This window comes from Anopheles marshallii, chromosome 3 (assembly GCF_943734725.1).
Source record: "Anopheles marshallii chromosome 3, idAnoMarsDA_429_01, whole genome shotgun sequence".
Lineage (NCBI taxonomy): Eukaryota > Metazoa > Arthropoda > Insecta > Diptera > Culicidae > Anopheles > Anopheles marshallii.
In genome coordinates, this window is record NC_071327.1 from 24,540,812 (window position 1) to 24,556,037 (window position 15,226).

Genomic DNA, 15,226 nt, shown 5'->3' on the forward strand with positions numbered 1-15,226 from the left:
CACGAAGACCTCTACCTAAACGTGCCGAAAACATGCGCGACGGGGCGTTGGAATGGTTGGTGGCGATCGGCGAAGAGAAACACCAAGTTGTTTACGACACGCAATTAGTCCTGTTCCGAGCGTCCTTCCGACTGGCCCGTCGGAACAATGTCCTTCCCTCGGCCGGAAGGATGGCTGGAAAGGAATCCATTTTGTTAGGGTTCCCCCTTTTCTGTTCGTGCATGACGCCACCGACAGAGTTTTCCCAGCGTTCGCCTTCATATCCAGGCGCAAAAAGGATGTGCCAGAAAGTGGTCGGAATTGTAAGTGTGTCCGTACCACATCAGGCCTACCACCACGGAGAATTTCCTTCACAGTTCATTAATGCTGGGGGTCTGTTTTCCGAACCGGCAGGACGAACACCCGATTTGACCGCAACACGAATCGAACGCTGTTTGTTGCGTTGCAGGAATAATTAAGATGGCGCATTTCCGATAGCTCACCCTCGTACGGTTTCTTCATGCTGTAGTGTACTTACCTTCGTTTTACTGCCACCGATCGAACCGGGCCTTATCGATCCTGTTTCGTAGAAGCGGGTCAAAATTTTCGATACACATCCTGCGGAAAGGTACCAATCGGAACGGTAAACGAAACGAGCAATGGTTAATCTATCGATTTAATTAGTTTTTTTCTCTCCACTTGGTGACGGCAGGTGGCCTCGATAAGTGGCTCCTGGGTGGGGAGTGGAATAGTACCCGCGTACTTACCATGAGACACAAGAAGCTGCCGGGAAATGTCGCACGGTCGGACACCCATCAACGCCAGCTCGACGATTCGCCGTCGGACAATGTCCGGCAGGGGTCGACCATTGACGAAGACTCCTCCCAGCTGGTTGACACCCGCTTGGCCTACGGCATAAAAAGGGAGATAGATAAAGTGTAAATATAACGTGCAAGCGGGAAACTACTTCCAGAAGAAAATAACTCAAGATACGGACAATGGAAAACGGAAGCCTTAAAAGCCTCCGCTGATGCGGCCGATATCAATCGATCGATTTCTCGCCTCCCCAAAGCACCACAGATAACAGGAGCCGTGGCGCACATAAAAGCATGGTTGACAAAAATAGCGAGCTTCCAGTATCAAACAAACCAACAAAAACAACACACACTTCGAATGTGCCGGGCAGGAATTTGGTTTCGGTTCGGCGTTTTCAATTCCCCTTTGTCTGGGGAGGGGGAAATTAAACCCCCGTTCGGGTCCAATTAAACCGCTATGCAATCCAGAGCGTCCGGGCGTTCTACGGGCTCGGGAGTTTCACACCACAAAATTTCACGCAATACAAGCACCCGGTAATGAGATCAAATTTGCACCGCCAAGGGCAATTCTTGGAATTGGCAATTTTCACGTGCGCCGCCGGTTTTCTTCGGTGCTTTGTCATAAATATAATTGCGTTATGAAATGCTCCGGCGGATGGAATTTGTTGTCAATGTTTGCTTTCCTGCTCCCACGGAATGATTCCACTGTGACGAGATATCGGGCGCGGAATGTCATCGGGCAGGTTTTCGGATGGACGTTCCGCTGTTAAATGACTCGAAACGAAATGGTGAACGATTCGAAAACGAAACACTTTATATTCGAAAGGTTTGAGAATTTTAAAGTCGAATTGGAACTGCCACACTTCAGAATACAAAGAGATTCGCTCTTCAACGTGTGCATTTTGTTCAAAATTAGATAACATCTTCGAAAAGATATGTTCTAATCCTAAAATGGGATTGATCACCAAACTTCAACGATGGTTACCAATTCCATTTTTTCATTTATGTAGTTTTTTTCTTTATTAATTTTATAGAGGCTTTGGACCTTCTGGCTGACAATTGTCTCTTTACTTTAACGTACTTTACATTTGAGATTGCATTGGTACAATTGTTTATGAAGCTTTTATGCTCATAAATAACAACAATAGCTTTTATGAATTGCAAAACATTTCGTTCTCTTTCTTCTTTATTCCCTAAGATTTCATCGATATATGCAATATTGTGCAATATTCTTTCTTCATTGTAGCCTTCACAGTCTGCTAGGATATGCCTAATTGTTATTATGTCATCACAGTAGATACATTTTGAAGGATCTGATTTTGTTATCCAATAGCCGTGTTTAATTCATGAATGACCAATCCTAAGCCTAGAGAGAACTGCTTGCTCGTTATTAGTAAAACCATTCCCGTAGTAAGGAGCCACCGATGTTATTCGAGTTATTCGAAGCATGTTTTCTCTAAAATTTCCCTATTCCTCTTGCAATTATTTATATAATGATGTTCATATACATGTGAAGTATAAAGAACTTATATAGTTGCAGTACTCACATACGCCCCTGAGATACGAACTATGCCTGAAACTGTTGAAACTCTTTCAACCGCTTTCAAGGATCAGTCATTCAAGGATTAACGTGATCAGAAGGATTGTTGGCATCGTATGTCACAAAGGACACTGGAGGAGCCGCCATAATGATGAGCTCTACTAGCTGCACGATCAACTCACTATCGCACAACTAATGAGATCTTGCCATTATAATGACACCACACGACCCAGCCCCGTAAAGGTCAAATTAAGATGGAGTGATGGTGTTTATAAGTCCACCAGAAGGACATAGTTAACGGATTGATAATGTCTATAAATCGACAAACTTCAAGTATTTACCAACTTCTACGTAGCAAAACGTCCTGGTTGTTCTTCTTGAGTACAAAAGTTCAATGTGTGCGCAACTTACAAAACCCACCAATACTGCTTTCTTCACCGCTATTGTTTGACATTGGATATCATGTAAAATCTTTCTACTATTTACATTCCACACTGCAAATGAACGTTCTGTCCGACACGGGACCTGCCATACTGCATTGCCATTGCCACAAAACATTGTGACCCAACTCCTACCTTAAACCCATCAGCTCACATCAACCTAATTATAGGCTGTGCAATAATTAAAGTCATCCTTCGGTCACGTGCCACGTTCTGAACATTCACCGTCACGTTCGAGCCGCAGTGCAGTGAACAAAATCATTCAGCAGGATGGGATTGTACAGCCCAAAAAAAAAGGAGCAAAATAAAACACCCCAAAGCGCAACAGACACACACCTGCAACGAAAGCTAATGACAAAATTGCTAACCTCGCATCAAAGTGCATTTACTTCAATCAAACCGAAATTGGGTTAGAAATGAGGCACTGAGGTAGGGAAACATCGGGATCATCAGGTTGAGCTGCTGGCGCACTGGCGCACTGACACATTAGCGGAGGTAACCAACTGCCGGGCGGGATCCTGCCAGGTGTAACTTTCCTCGGATGTCGTTTTCACACCCTGTAACGCGCTCAGAAACGCCAGAAAGCACCTGGTTCTAAAGTGTATGCATTACGGTTAGTATCCTTATCGTAAAGTGTGATTACAAATTAAAGTACTAACAAATTGTACGATCTAAGTTGGAGTATATCTTTCATACCGTCGGTTTGCGCATTGATCGTGTTCCATAATTTTACCGTCGGTGCTTATCGAGTGTGCCAAACCATTTATCCTCGCAAAAGCACGAGCTTTTCTGCTGCCAATGTGTGTGTTTGCCATTTCTTCTTTTCCCATCTACCTCACATACGGCGTCCTCTTCATGTTTCCAAACCGAACAAATGAGAGGCACGCGACTTCGTAATGCTTTGTAATTATATGTTCAGGCTCACATACGCCCAATTGCTCTCACAGGAAAGGCAATACTTCCACCGGAGGATTCCACTGCCCAGCAGCTGAGGTGCAAATCTTGTCAGCCCGAACTGCTGGCAGACAGAGTTCCCAATTTCGACCTTCACTGATTGAATTGGGACGTGCAGAAGGAAGAGCCCCATGGATGTAGGTTTCTGTGCCAAAGTGTCTCGCATCGTACGGGAGCATATACCGACCGTGCACTTAAACACATACCAATCATTGATTACACCTGCGACAGACGCATAATTTGAGGATGGTCCAAAGAAGCGCCCAATTGCATACTTACCGATCGCGCCAGACAATTACGAAACCGAACCGCGCCTGACATTTGATTCCATTCGAGGAGCGCATCTCCCGAAGGCTACTAGCTAATGACACGGCCCTTAGAAATGGGAAGATGTGCTGCAAATGTATGGGTCAGTGTGGTCGCCACCAGCATAAACCAAATATTGATACGACAAATTCGGGCCTACGAACATACCCGTCGGTTATGTTTATGCAAAGTGAAAAACCATTGCCAAAACTTCAAACATCTTGGACATTGGTAGATTTAGAAGTTTAGGCAAATGAATGATTCCTTTAGTGATGCTTGGAATTTTCAGCTGTTCCTCCGATATTATGGAAACACGGCGCATTACCACGCAACTGATGACGGAGCTCCTATGTATGTCGTGCATTGAAGTCATCTCATTTCTATTCTAATGCTGCCGTTGTCTACCCTATTGCAAACAAACGGTTTCTTTGCACGTTCACTTGTGTGCACTTATACGATGTAAAACAAACATCCGATAAAGCAAAGTCTTTGGTGTCAAGATTTTCACCTCTTTTCGGTCAGATCGGGCATGACATCGTACGGAGTTACGAATCTACTTTAAAATATATTTCCATGCACAAAAAAAGCCTTCCATGCATACAAACACACCTACGTACTGCTGTTTTTGCCTTTGCGCTCATCTGAAATTCCTTGTTGCTTAAAATCCTACCACCGAATCCGAACCACTTCGACCAGTTGTCCTGGGGGCTGAGTGTTGCTGACGATATGAATTAAACATGATATAAACCATAACCGTCGCAAAACGCAACCTACTGGAAGCATAAAATCATATCGATACGTGGTGGTGAGGTGAAGAACTTAACCCCATTGAAGAGGAACAACATCGAAAAAAAATACTCCTCCACCCCTGATGCCCAACGGCACCCTGCTCCGGAGCCAGTATGCACCGGGGACGGTGCAACAATCGTCCGTTTGCACGTATCGTTCGCGCGGTGATCGTGAAGCGTGATAAAAATTTAACCATCCGCTCTACAATGCTGCCCTCATACGCACCAAAACCCGATGCGACAGCATCGATAATGAGCAAAGATCGTCCATGATCGCCATCGATGCGTTTCTGGTGCAGTTTTGTTGCAGCCGGGCAAAAAGACGACGAAGAAAAGGCTTTGGAACAAACATTTAAAAAAAATGCGATTGCTGCAATTCGCATCTTGCTCGCACTGATGAATCCCATGCTGAGCATTTTACGATCACCGGCCGCGACTCGAAGCGAATTCGGAACGACACTGAGATTTTTAAAGATCAACTCAGCACGAACCGTTTCGATGCATCCCTAATCAATCGCTAAAGCTCACCAGGCGAAGGATATCGAGCGGACAGCCTTTTTGCCTTGTTCCAAATTAAACCACGAATGCGCGAATGCCCGCAGCGGATAGTAGCGATTGCGTGGAAATCAGTGTAATGACACATTTTCAGCGCACGGCCTCAAAAACTCCCAATCATAACGATCGACGAATGCCGTTACGAGGCGCAACAAAATACCATCACAAGGTGAAATATGTGGTGTGCGAATTGATTGATGGGATATAATTATGATGTCTTGCTTACGCCGCCTTCCCGTCAGTTCCCTAGTTTGGAATGAATCCCTCCCATCCTCCTCCATCGCACCCTCCTTCTTCTCGTCAACCTCCTCTCGCTGCATCGACCGAGACGGAACGGAAACCGGGAAATATGTTTATGCTTTTTAATATCGACGACACGGCTTCGTCCACCCCGTCTGTCCATACCGTGTGTGTGTGTGTATGTGTGCGTGCCACTGGAACCGGTGTGCTCGGAAAGCAAACATACCGACCGAGCCGCCTGATATGGCTTCATTACGAAGGGGGCCCGTTTTTCGATCGGATCCTGCAAAAGGAATGCACGGTGCCATGTGCAGGTGCCGGTGGGTCTTGTCGCCGGTACACTCACGCCGGATGCTGGCGGTGGATGGCATGGTACCGGAGATGTACGCTATGCTCATTTAGGAAATAATTTAAAGTACCAAAAAACAAAAGCAACAACAGCCCCAAGCCCCAAAACGGTGGCACCAGCCGTATGAATGAATGGTATGCGAACGGTGTGGAACGGAACAACTGAATCGCGATGAACTGGTCAATCTGGCGCGGCTCTGGCGGTGCAAAGCGTACGAAAGATGGAACTGATTGTTTTTACTTCTGTGTGATAAGTTTTTTCTTTACCTTTATTATTATTTAGCTCTATTTGGTGCCAATTCCAAAACGCCAAATGATTGCCCATTTGAAACCCGCCTGCATACCGCGCTCTGAATGAGTTGCAACTGCAGTTTCGCAGCGATGGGCTGGGTTTGGTTGGCTTTGGCTGGGAGCAAAACTATGCAAAGAATGCACTTGTCAAGACAAAGTAGGTCGTTTGCTGTTAGGCGAGCTATTCCAAATGTGACATCAAATATTCAATCGTTATCAACTGTTTTATTACTTATTCTGTAATACACGTTTCGGGGACAAAAACGAGTTTTGGGTTCAAATTACCAATTTAACTCTACAGAACTACCACGATCATACGAAGAAATAGGTACTGAACTAGTTGACCATTATTACATTACTGATAACGAGAAGAGTCGAATACTTAAAAAAGTTCCAAGTCTTTCTAGGTCCTTTTCCTGATAAAATAAAATAAAATGATAAAGTGATGATAAAGTTTAATAAACGAGAAAGACTCAATGTTGTACTATCAGCATAAAGTCAAGTATTTCAAAAATTCTTTAGAGTATGCCTGGAATAGTTTTACTCCCATAAATATGCTACCTTTACCCTCGACGTATCAATTACCTTCGATGTCTAATGTGCCTTTACAATATTGTTAATGTTAAAGGATAATATCTAGAGGAAAACAGAAAAATATCGGCTTGCACAAACATATGTAAAAGTCTACGCTTAAAATGAAGCAAAACTGAAGAACTTCCTTAAATATTTCGATCTATATTTCTTTCTGTTTGAAGATATACTTATCAGAATTATTTGATTACATATTGAATTTAATTTCTTCTTTATTCTTCCAACATCAAACAATGGTCTAACCATACTCAGATTAAAGTTATAAATTCCTATAATATTATTTAAGAGTAAAGCTATTTATTGAAGATTCTAAGAGATTTTAGAGCATCTTGAAAATGTAATAACATTAAATTGGGCTTTCTCGAATATAAACCAATAAGAAACGAATACCGTAAGACCTTCGATGTCTTGTGCAGATTGTACAATATCTTGCCTCTTCCTACAGCGTCTCCTACCAAAAGAATACTCATCATTTTCCACACACACATGCCCACATATCAAGTGCGTGCTTCGTTTGATAAAACCATGCTAATTAGAATCATCCCTCGCGGTACGATTAACGTAGCGATCGATTTCAACGACATGCAATCGAGATGCCGATCCCGAACCATCAAAACACTCTTGATGCGTTACGCAAATGTACACCAAGCACCATTTGCGCTACCATTTCGGTCGGCAACCATCGCAACGTGCAACCCGCCCCGATGAGCCGCAACCATCCGATCGGATCGGTCCGGTTAATTATTATGGTCATCTGCAACTGCCACCGCCTCGGACGAGTACTCCTCCAGGCCGTGCTTATCGGCGGGCGTGGATGGTTTGCAGATGGCGCGATGCTAATGGCCACGATCTGGCCGCGAAACATGAGCCGCAGCAAAAGCGCCACTCGGAGTGCGTGGTGGAAGGCCGGCGCCGCCACAGTCTCCCCATGGGGGAAAAACGGTGGCTAGCCTAGGTAAGTTCGTTTGAAAATGGCAAGAAATTAACATTCATTTCATATAAAACTCGCCGTTTATAGCTCGCGAGGCTGCGGAGTGACGACCGGTTGAGGCCACTGTACAGTTCGCCATCGACAGCATAAAACAACAACAAAAACCCACTACTCTTCGCCCCGGACACTCACAGCAGTCGCCATCTTCAACGCACGGCCCAGCAAACATAAACCTGATCCTCGGAACGTGTGTTTATACGGTTTTGCTGCCGCCTGCCGTTGGTTCGGCGAGGCGAACCGTTTGTCATTTTTCCGAGCCTTCGCCACTTTACACCAAGGCGAAGACAACTTTTACGCTTGCCATTATAAATTTATGTCCGGTGGCCGGTGTGTGCACGCCCGCGAAAAAAGGGCACGGGAAATTAAATAAAACAAACACAACGCTCGGTCGGTCGGGATGCCCGAAATCTCAATCGCGCCTGCATTGCAGGAGCCCGCAGAGTGCCCAGAGTTTTACGACGGACTCGCTTCCAGAGCCACAGCCCGGGCTGACCTCGGTTTCGACCCGTTTCTGATTGGCTGCTGGATGCTAAATTCGGGGCGGCGGCTTTTACTGTGAAGGCTCGCAAAATTTGCCGTACCGCTCAATGTCTGGTGTAAGGGCGACCAACTTTATGTCGGTAAGCGAAGGAACAGATCGCCGCCGTTGTGGGGCTTTACCTCGCCCCTGTTCTACCGAAACCCACTGCCAGCCATTGCCAAATTGGCGGAATTTAGCGGTTTAATTAGTCTCACAACAGCGCCCGCGAAGCAGAGCGTCGGAGCAATTAAAACACAGCGATTCGATGGGGAGCCCATTAAAGGATGCTGTACGCTGGCGATCTGCATACGCGGGCACCATGCAAAAAGGGCACCGCTCGATGAGGTACCTTCTCCCGTGGGTACATCTACCGAGGGCCCCCGGGGCGGGAGAATTCAGAAGCTGAAACGTTCCGAAATCATCAACGATCGTTAAAACGGACGGTATCATTCGGCTGGTGCGCCGTTCTACCGGGAAACTGCCAATCTACGCATTGGGCCAAGGAGACATCAGTATCTGGAACGAAGCTTACCTTAATCGGAACGGTCCGAACGGTCGGTCGTTCCCATCGGTTGATGTGTTCTAATTGATTCAAGATACAAATGCAACATACATTCTTCTTCCAAAAGGCTTCCCTTTTTATTTAACGGCCAGAATACCGATACTCCGGTGCATCGTCCAGCTACTCAAATCATCTCACGATGACCGTGATGCCACCTTCAATTTTAGTTATTATTTTTCACTCACCACGCACCGAGCGACATTAGATCCTAAAACCCTGCCCAAAACGGTCTCAAAATCTCTCCCAGCATTACGGTGTCGTTCCTCGAGGGATCGACTCCACCTGACCCTATGATTATCCTACGTTTCGTTCGTCGATTACACGCAAACAAACGCTATAATTTCTGCATCCCCTATGCCCTGCGGATGGTGGATCTACTCGGTTCTAAGCGCAACGCTGCAGCACATCTAAAATGCACCGTCAACCGAAGCGGTGCATCGCTAATCAGCAGCCATCCACTACGCCTGCCAGGCGCAAAAGACAAACCGCATTAGAGCGTGCCCGTTCCGTATCAGAGCCATCAGTCGCTCTTTCGTCCAGTGAAACAAACTTGATCAGTCGCCTCCAAACAGCAATCAATTATTTTGATTATATTTCCCACACAACACTCCTCTTCGCACTGGTGTCGGTAAGGCAAGGGCTGTATCGTCTAAACATGCATTAGGTGGACGCACTTCTGGCGACGGGTGTCCAGCGGATGCATCTGCCTCGATTGAATCTAGCTGAAACTCTTGCGCGCATCGAACGACACACACTGTTGCACAATGGGCACCGTGCCAATTTTTCCGAAACCATTTTTGACAACCGATCCGTTGAGATAAGACTCCTTTTCTTTCGGTCCAATGCTGAACATTGATGGAAATGATCAATTATTTATCGTAAAATGATTGTGATTAGACGGTTTATTTGGGGTCTAATGAACAGCTATTGGGACTTCATTATAACAAATTGCAATGGTTGCGGCGCTAAATAATTGCAATTGCTGTATCTTGTTAAAACAAACATTGCCTTATTACGAACAAATACTCTCCGTGAAGCCTGAAAATGGGATCTGCTCGGTGATTACATACTTTGGCACTGTCTGTATCATAAATAATTAAAATTGTTTAGCTATTGGTTTTTTAAAACCTAAAACAAAAGAACGGTGTCTATTATTTTCAGTACAGGTTTCCAACAATTGTCCACACTCTTCTTCTGACATCTTCTGATCAGAAGACAAGATTTTAACTATTCAATCTATTGAACTCAAAAACAAATCGAACCTTCTATTAATCCGTTGTTAGAAACAAGAGCAATTTGAATGGCGAAATGATTTAGTAGACTCTAAAACACTCTGGAATAGACTCCGGCGACACCTGCAGTCGAGAGTTGTTCAAATGTTTAAAATTTCTTTATCGATGCGGCAACATGAGACAACTCTACCCATATCTATGTTTTAAACATTTTTCCTGCATCCTCGCTCCTGGCATGTTAGTTGGTGTTGATACAGTGGGAAATAGACGGGCCTACCTCTCCGAGGTTATTCTTAAAATTTAGAGACCTTCGTGTACTGAGTAGAACCTCAACGTTTCGCTTCAACGTCTACTAAGCCTTCTTAAAGTGTTATTTTCTATATGAGATATATCGATCGTATCTTTACAATTAAATACATCATCTTCACACGTCTCTTCATAATGCACGGCTTCCAAGTTGCAGTATCATTTTAAATTCTTCAACTTGGACTAGACTTGACTTAGAATTCTTGGACTCCATATAGAACACAATTTATCTGACTCAATGGTTTCTATAGATCAAGAAGAACCTAACAACCAAAGAACTTAAAAGAACAGATATCATTTCATCGTCCAACGATAATGAGCTAAAGAATACAAACTTTTTGTATCAAAGATATGTTAAGGCAGCAGTAAAATCAATACAATAGAGTAAATCAATTAAATTCCTTCCTCAACCTCCATATCAACCACACGGTTAGCATTTCCTACAAATTAGGTGTTTTCTGCTACAAAATAAGATTAATCTTCTTCGCGGCTTGCTGCCGGAAATGAGGCTTCAATACAATACGCTAACCTTCATTCACCAAACCTCGCCGATCATTCGTACGGTAGCCAACCGGTAACTTCCCAACTGAGCACTCCACCATTACAGTTACATCTTCGCGGGAAGTGATTAAGGTTCGGCTTTTAGTTCCCGCACGGTACGACTAACGATCCGCTTCTGTTCTGTCTGTCAACCTGCCTGACCCACAGAGCGCTGCCCGTCCGCCAGTGACTCCCACTCCCGCGAAGCGTAACCAAACTTGGACGCACTTTTCCCGGAAAACTAACCGACACCCGGGGTTTGGTAACCCGAACGAAACTCTTAATCCGTGCTCCGGGCACTTTCTGGACCAAAACCTTTACTCCCAAAAGATGCACGCACCGACCGAAGGAACCACTGGCAGGCGGTTCGTCTTAATTAGGAAAATAAAATGGTAACAACACCTGAAAACATCACTTTTGCGCCGGACCAACGGACGGCCGTGTACGGTCGAACCGTGAACCGAGGAAGTTTCTCCATGCATCGGAACCGTGCTCTGTTTCGCCGTTGCTGCCATGGTGATGTGGCAAATGAAGCAGTAAAACAAGTGCGTAGTTAGCAGAAGCAGGTCGGGATGAATAAAAATATACGCTAGCCCTTGCTTGCTGGATGATATAAAAAGTGTGATGCCTTTTTTCCTGCTCGAGTCCACATCGCGTTGAAACTCAATCCGTGTAGCGATTTCCTACTGCCACCATGACACTCAGTGCTCCGGGTACCGAGTGCGGCCCAGCGAATGGAGCATAAATCATGGTACAAGCGTTTTAGAAACGTAACGCTACCGAAGCGCTCCCCGGGGCTGCGCGTTTGTAGGCGTCTGCACCCCCAAAACTGTGTACTTAACGATCGGCGACTCCCGAACGACTTCTGGAGTTCGTTAGTACGTGTTGCGGGGCCAATTAATTCAACCAGCGCACAGCATCCAGCAGCAGATGCTTGAACCGCGCGGAAAACGCACACGGAACACTCGCGAGACTTTACCGGGTAACAACAGTTCCGGACGGCAAAGTGTTGGCGAATGAATTAATTCCACTTCAATCACCGCTGGACATAAACTGACAAAACCACACCGGTACCATATCATTTGATGGGTGTATGTTTTTCCTACCCCGTGCAGCAACCCAACTGCCAACAGCACGACACACAGTAGGCGATCGCTGCTGCATTCACCCTGTCCGTGGCGTGGTGTGTTCTGTGCCCGTTCTGATTCGCCGAGTGGTTCGTCATTCGTCATTTTCTCGCTCGCTCGAAGACGATTGCATAAATCTATTCTCCCAGTCAATTAATTGTCAAGGTGGGCAACAGAAAAACGGCTTCCGAGTGAATGAAGAGAGCGTAGCGTACCGCGTACACTCCATCGTCACTGGGACTTGTACGCGTGAAAACCTGACAAGCCGACCGCAGCAGCAACCGCAGGAAAACTGGCAAAACCGATCACACTACGCCTGCAGCGCAAAAAAAAAGCAACGCGTTCATCCTTCCGTTCATCATCCAATCGTCACCACGCGGACCGCGATACCATAGATCATTTGCGCGTTGGCTGTCCGATGTCCTTGCCGTTCGGTCGTCGTGCGCTAAAGAAACTGTCGCGTGATACAGCGCGCTCGGCAGCAAAAACCGCCCCACCAAAGAGGAACGCCAACAAATCTGACCAACCGATGCACATGGGAAGCAAAAACGCCATCCTTTCCAGTCAACGCGCACACAGCACCCGGCCTGAGCCGCTTGATTTATATCGTGCGCTCTATCGGAATGAATAATGTGCCTCCCCCTTTCGCGGGCGCTGCAAAAAGGGGCCATCCAATTTAAAGTGATGGGAAATCACTCTCACACGACGCACTCACTGGCGAGCCGGAGCGATTGAGCGCGATGGCTATTCGATCAACTCGACCCGTCAACCGATGCATGCGCATGGCAAGGTTCCCAGAGGACAATGTTGGGATTATGCACAACGTATTACGGTGTATGCGCTCATCGGTCAAAAAGTGAACTAAAATAAAAGTATAATCGGTATTGTTGTAATACTCAGAATTCCTCTTGGTTACATGAAAAAAAGTCTAAAAAGCATGAAATTTGTAAGGATTTTTCACAGTTGGTTGGGTATTTCCTAATTTTTTTAAAAAATGTAATAAATTTATTTAAATTAATATTTGAAGCGAAAAGTGCATCGGAATCCAGGAAGTACGAATTATTTTAAAAGAATCTGGTAATATGGTAATTTGATCCCCAAAAGTTTCTAGACGACATTGGAGCAATGACACTTTGGGACATTTGGCTTATTGCTAAGATCATGGGAACCCCTCTTCCATAAAGAAAAATCAAACATTCGTCCTCCTGCAGATTAATCAAACAAAGACAAATCGAGTAAAAATATAGTTCGAAGGTCCAAGTCCAATCAAAATATTCGAGTGCTAAATAGGTAACGTTATGCAATACGCATTGTACTCAATCAAGGTACATTTAAAGGGTGAGTTGATATTAGGATATTATTATATTTACTTCCCATATACATCATGTTGACTAATAAAACAAAATTCTCTATTGACTTGGAATAAAATTTCCTATAAGCTTGTATGTCCAACTAGTAATGAAAACAGATATAAAATATTAGGACGAAATATTTCATTCACAGCATTATGTCCCTCAAGCGCCAATCTCTAACTTCACTGTGCGCATCAGAAGTCATCATCACAGGACCATACTCGCACCAAAACGTATCACATAGCCACCGGCATACCGGCTATCATCGTCCACCACGGTTGAACCACGGACGAACGTAAAGAATTCGAAACCATTGCGAATTCGTTCAGCGCATAAAATTCTTCAAATTATTACAACTTGTATTATGAGACAGATAAAAAATTAGCTAATCTGTAAATATAATTTTTATATTTTATCCCGTTCCGCGTCGGGAACGGAACGAAACGCGAACGGGTCTCCGTTCTTCCCGGCCCCACAGCGTCCCTTTTCGGCAATCTACCCCCGCTTTGCTACGAAGTGACGAAAGGCGAAGAAAATCGGCGAGAACAACATCACACTCGTCTACACCTTACCGGTGGTGGTGATGGGATCGCTACCGTTTGGACCCTGAAACCCCCCCCTGCCCGATTCATTCCCAGCCGGAGAAGATGGTGCGACGATGCTGGAAAGACACCAACTGGCCGATGCGCTATTGACTGGGAGGAATTCCAGAACATCAGTCCAACCGAAACAAAACAAAAAAAGAGCAAAAACGCATCTACTCGATCGAAGTTCGCTTCGCTTCTGGTTTTGCAGAAAGTTGCAGAATTCTTCCACTTTTTCATACGCAGACCATCGTCGCCGCCAACTGGATCGTGTTCGTGTTAAGCGTGTGCAAAAACTATCAATTTATGCACAAAACAGTAGCGCAGACTTTTGGGGATAAAATGTACCAAATCATGCTCATCTTGAGTTTCCTCCCAACCATCCCCGTTGTTCTCTCTCTCTCTCACTCGGTGAATAATGTTTCGTGTTCGTGATGCAACCGGTGCAAAAACGAAGAATAACGATAGCATTTCGAATGACGAATAATATTAATATATGCGCCGAGCTGTTTGCAAAAGTGTTGCAGTTTGTGAAAGCGTTGCCGTAACATCACTTTCGGCTTCACATATTTCCCGTGAAGATGGTTTTGCTGTACCCTGCTAGGATGCGTGTCCATCCGTCGGGGAGTCATAAACCAACTCACTAAACAACTTTGACCACATTCCCACCGGTTGGTGGTTAGCAAAACTCATTTTTCCACCATCAAAACCAGACATTTACCGTGCGGGGTTTGGTTTTTGGTTGAAAGAATTTGTTGAATTAATTTGTACCGCTTTATTAAGTGATTTTACCAACTGATAAATAATGACTTATTTTGGCTGAGCGCAGGTGATAATTGTGATTGATTTTTCTCGCTCTATCATGAGCTGCTTCAAAAATTGATTGAGTGAAAATAAAAAAAGAACATTCATAACTTTGGTTGTGTTTTTTTGTTAAAAACCCTTCACTTCAAAGAAGACGCAATTTTTTTTTTTCAATTTTCAATTTTATTAAATCTTTTTTAATTATTTTTTATCTCACCCATATTCATGTTCGTCAAAGCATAAACAAGTGCCTAAAGTGTAGAATGTTCAAATAATTTATCTAATGCAAGAATTCATATTTTTTTCATCTAGCCCATTTTACTTGATGAATTGTTTTGAAATTTAACTGAAACACACCTTT

General features: G+C 44.7%; 1 protein-coding gene across 1 annotated transcript in view; it reads right to left on the reverse strand.

Moving 5' to 3' along the window:
* Positions 1–15,226, reverse strand: part of LOC128712400 (paired box pox-neuro protein) — a 28,537-nt gene that overhangs the window by 10,784 nt on the left and 2,527 nt on the right. Inside the window, exons 3-4 of the mRNA XM_053807293.1 lie at positions 747–887; positions 491–597 (exon numbers count right to left, since the gene is read on the reverse strand). Of these exons, the coding sequence (XP_053663268.1) occupies positions 491–597; positions 747–887 (248 nt within the window). The remainder of the gene's footprint in view (positions 1–490; positions 598–746; positions 888–15,226) is intronic.